We start from the raw sequence: 3,018 nt of genomic DNA on the forward strand, positions 1-3,018 counted from the left end.
TAATTAACTGAAACGATTAAGTGAAATAACCCGATTAATCAGTTAAGTAAATGGGGACAATGTCAGTGACATTTTAAATGATGTGTGTTTGCATTTTTTTTTTTAAACAGGGGTGTTTAATTTGGAATGAGCCATTGAAATGTTTGATCGGCAGTCTCTACAACATAAATATTTTCAGAGGCTTCTTCTTTCTCTCTCTCCCTCTATCTATAATCTAGTATATATTACATCCTCCTCACCATTGCACTCGTAAGACATTTAAACTGAGGTACAGTCAAGCACTCGTTTAACCCTGCCTGTCTGGGGCTGCATTGTGAAGTTTGTTATGTTTGATAGTCCTTTTTCATTATATACAACACATACCCAGTTGTCTAGTCAACAATTTTTTTTCTTTTTCGGACAGACAGTACAACCAGTGAGATTTTTTACAAAACGGTGAAGCTTTGGGGGCTTGTTATGCCACGTGTTAATAGCAAGAACTCTGCAAGCATTTTTGAGGGAAAAATAGGTTTATTATGCAAACATTGTATGTTACCCATTTCACAGAATACTTGAATTCCTGCTGAAACAATAAAAATTAAAATGTAGTCGTGGATTCAAAGATCTCTCAACAGTTTTGGTTTATCGAGTGTACAGTTCAAACATGTCTTCCCCGGGACGTCACATCTTTTATCTGAGTTTCCATCCAGCAGGAACTGCATTTCGTATTTGCTGTAATTAATGCTGTATTCTTTTAAAATCATCTTTGTGTTAGTTCTCCGTTCAGTTTAAAAACAAGGGATTATTGCTGCACTGATTCATACACCAGCCGACAGATGAAGTGATGAGGCCGTGAAGCTCCGCGTGATTCCAGCTGTGACTGTTCTAGTTCCTAACCATGAATGCAGCTGCAGTCTACCAATAAAGCTGTATTGCAGTATTGCTCCGTGTAATTCCAGCTGTGAATGCTCTAAGACTTCCAGACTGTGGTAATATCATGTGACATGTGCGACTGGTGTAGTAGGAGTCTTAATGGTCTGGTGATGGATGTTCCGTGTGATTCCCGCCATGAAGGAGAGCTGTGGGAGCTTCAAGCGGGGACTTCAGCTGCATTGTATTGATGTGATTCCAGCTGCGGCGGACCTAGGAGTTCTTGACGGTGATCTGGCTGAAGAAGAGGCCGCAGGTCTCGCAGATGGGGCCCAGGCAGCAGTGCAGGCAGGTGCTGAAGAACTTCTGTGCGCACACGCAGTTGATCATGAAGATGCGCAGGCTGGGGCCGATCTGCCACACGTGCTGGAAGGTGATCCACGCGAACTCGCAGCCCCAGCAGAAGGACAGCGGGATGGCGCACAGCGCAGTCAGCACGGCGTAGCAGCAGTCACGTGAGCAGTTGAAGCACTTGTAGGAGTTCACCCACACGCAGTCAGGTGAGTGCGCACCCTCCGGCTCCCCGATCACATCCTCGAAGGCCACCTGCGTGGGCGACAGGAAAGAAAAGCGGACATTATTGTCACGTGTGGTTGTTGGCTAGTTGTTGGTTATTTAGAAGAGCTGAAAGTTGGTGTTAGGAGAAAATGTTTTCATCAAGTGGAACCAAATTCAAGTAATACACAGACACATAAAATATATCAACGGTCGTCACGCACGCACCAGAATACACATAGAGACAGACTGGGACAGTTGGTTCTGAGTAACATTCTGAGGTTAATGGACAGAAATGTCTCGGAATGAACTGTAGAGAAACAAAGACTGAAGAGTGTCGTCTGCTGCGAGAGAGGGTTTTGTCTGATAGAGAAACTGTCGTCTGCAAATATTTCTGTCTGTATTTGTGACTGTCTGTGAAGCTGTTTATAAAATACTTATGGACAAGAAGGGAAATTTCATTTTGGTATTACTAAAGGAGACAGAAGGTGTATCTTTCGTGAGAGAATTCACTTGCCCATGCATGACGATATGAAGAAAGAAAATATAAATGTATATCATGAAAATTAGATGAAAGTGGAGATGATATATGAAAGGAATCGCTGTCATTAGATTTGCAAAGAAAATAGAAACTGAATTTCCCTCCTCAACAGAAGAGCACATACTTGACCTGACTTACAGACACAGCTGTGGCTCGGGACAACGCTGACGTAGACCGTTAAACGACAGCCACTGTCACCGTGCGCATGCGCGTATGTGTCTGTCTGTGTACGTGCGTGTGATACAGAGAGATACAGACCAAAATAATTCTACTGGCAGCTTGTTTTTCAAACTACTCGAACTAAAATCTACAGCCCGACCTCTGTATATCTTCTAGAAAACATGTGAGACAAAAACCTCATTGGAAGAGAAGACCAAGAGAAGAACAAAAAGAAACAGTTTCACGCAGCTTTCAATGCTAGCTCTGACTCGATTCTTCTGTCATCCACGCAAGGAACGGTCGCTCTTTCAGAAGTAGAAAACAATAGACGACAGACAAAGAAACGAAAGAACTGTGTAAAAAATAATGTTTAAGATTAGTCATGGCAAGATATAAAGGAAAGAAGCGAGAGAAAAACAATGGCAAAATGGAAATTAGTAAGGCAAAAACAAAAACAAAAAAAGTAGAAAGTACAGGAAAAAGGTGAAAAAATGGTAAAATAGAAGGAAACCAACAAAATGCAAATATAAAAAGACAGCACAGAAAAGAAAGGACAAAAAGACACACAAACATAAAATCAGACAGAAAATAAAACACCTGACCACACCAATATTGAAGGCCTACCTTTATGTGGTCACTGAGATTGTTCGGGTCCCTCTGAACCATGTCCGGCACACCACTCATGTCTGTAGTTTGTGTAGACTGAACTTTGACACACAGCAGCAAGATGAGTAGCAACCACGGGTGGTCTCGTCTGCTCGGCTCTTAGCACCGCTTTGTCTTCTCTTTGACAGACTGACAGACTGCGACTTCTGTTTTATACGATGAGGATGGAGGTCACTTGGTTGCTAAGGCCGCTTTCTGATTGGTTACCAAGGACGCCGTTTCTTAGCAATCGATTTTTTCTTATACAA

At 42.4% G+C, this 3,018-nt stretch overlaps 1 protein-coding gene across 1 annotated transcript; it reads right to left on the reverse strand.

The window, feature by feature from the left end:
* Positions 1-490: 490 nt before the first annotated feature.
* LOC112572017 (caveolin-1-like) lies at positions 491-3,018 on the reverse strand. Its single transcript, XM_025251504.1, has 2 exons — positions 2,729-3,018; positions 491-1,455 (listed from the first exon to the last, which is right to left on the reverse strand). Exons 1-2 carry the CDS (start codon positions 2,786-2,788, stop codon positions 1,123-1,125), a joined length of 393 nt encoding a protein of 130 aa, XP_025107289.1. The 5' UTR covers positions 2,789-3,018; the 3' UTR covers positions 491-1,122.

The sequence above is a fragment of the Pomacea canaliculata genome, linkage group LG9, assembly GCF_003073045.1.
Source record: "Pomacea canaliculata isolate SZHN2017 linkage group LG9, ASM307304v1, whole genome shotgun sequence".
NCBI lineage: Eukaryota > Metazoa > Mollusca > Gastropoda > Architaenioglossa > Ampullariidae > Pomacea > Pomacea canaliculata.

What these genes read in the sequence shown, in the direction of transcription:
- LOC112572017 (XM_025251504.1), bottom strand. Translation starts at nt 2,788, where the DNA reads ATGAGTGGTGTGCCGGACATGGTTCAGAGGGACCCGAACAATCTCAGT. An exon ending in ATCTCAGTGACCACATAAAG is followed by an intron (nt 1,456 to 2,728) that starts GTAGGCCTTCAA and finishes TCGCCCACGCAG; the next exon opens with GTGGCCTTCGAGGATGTGAT.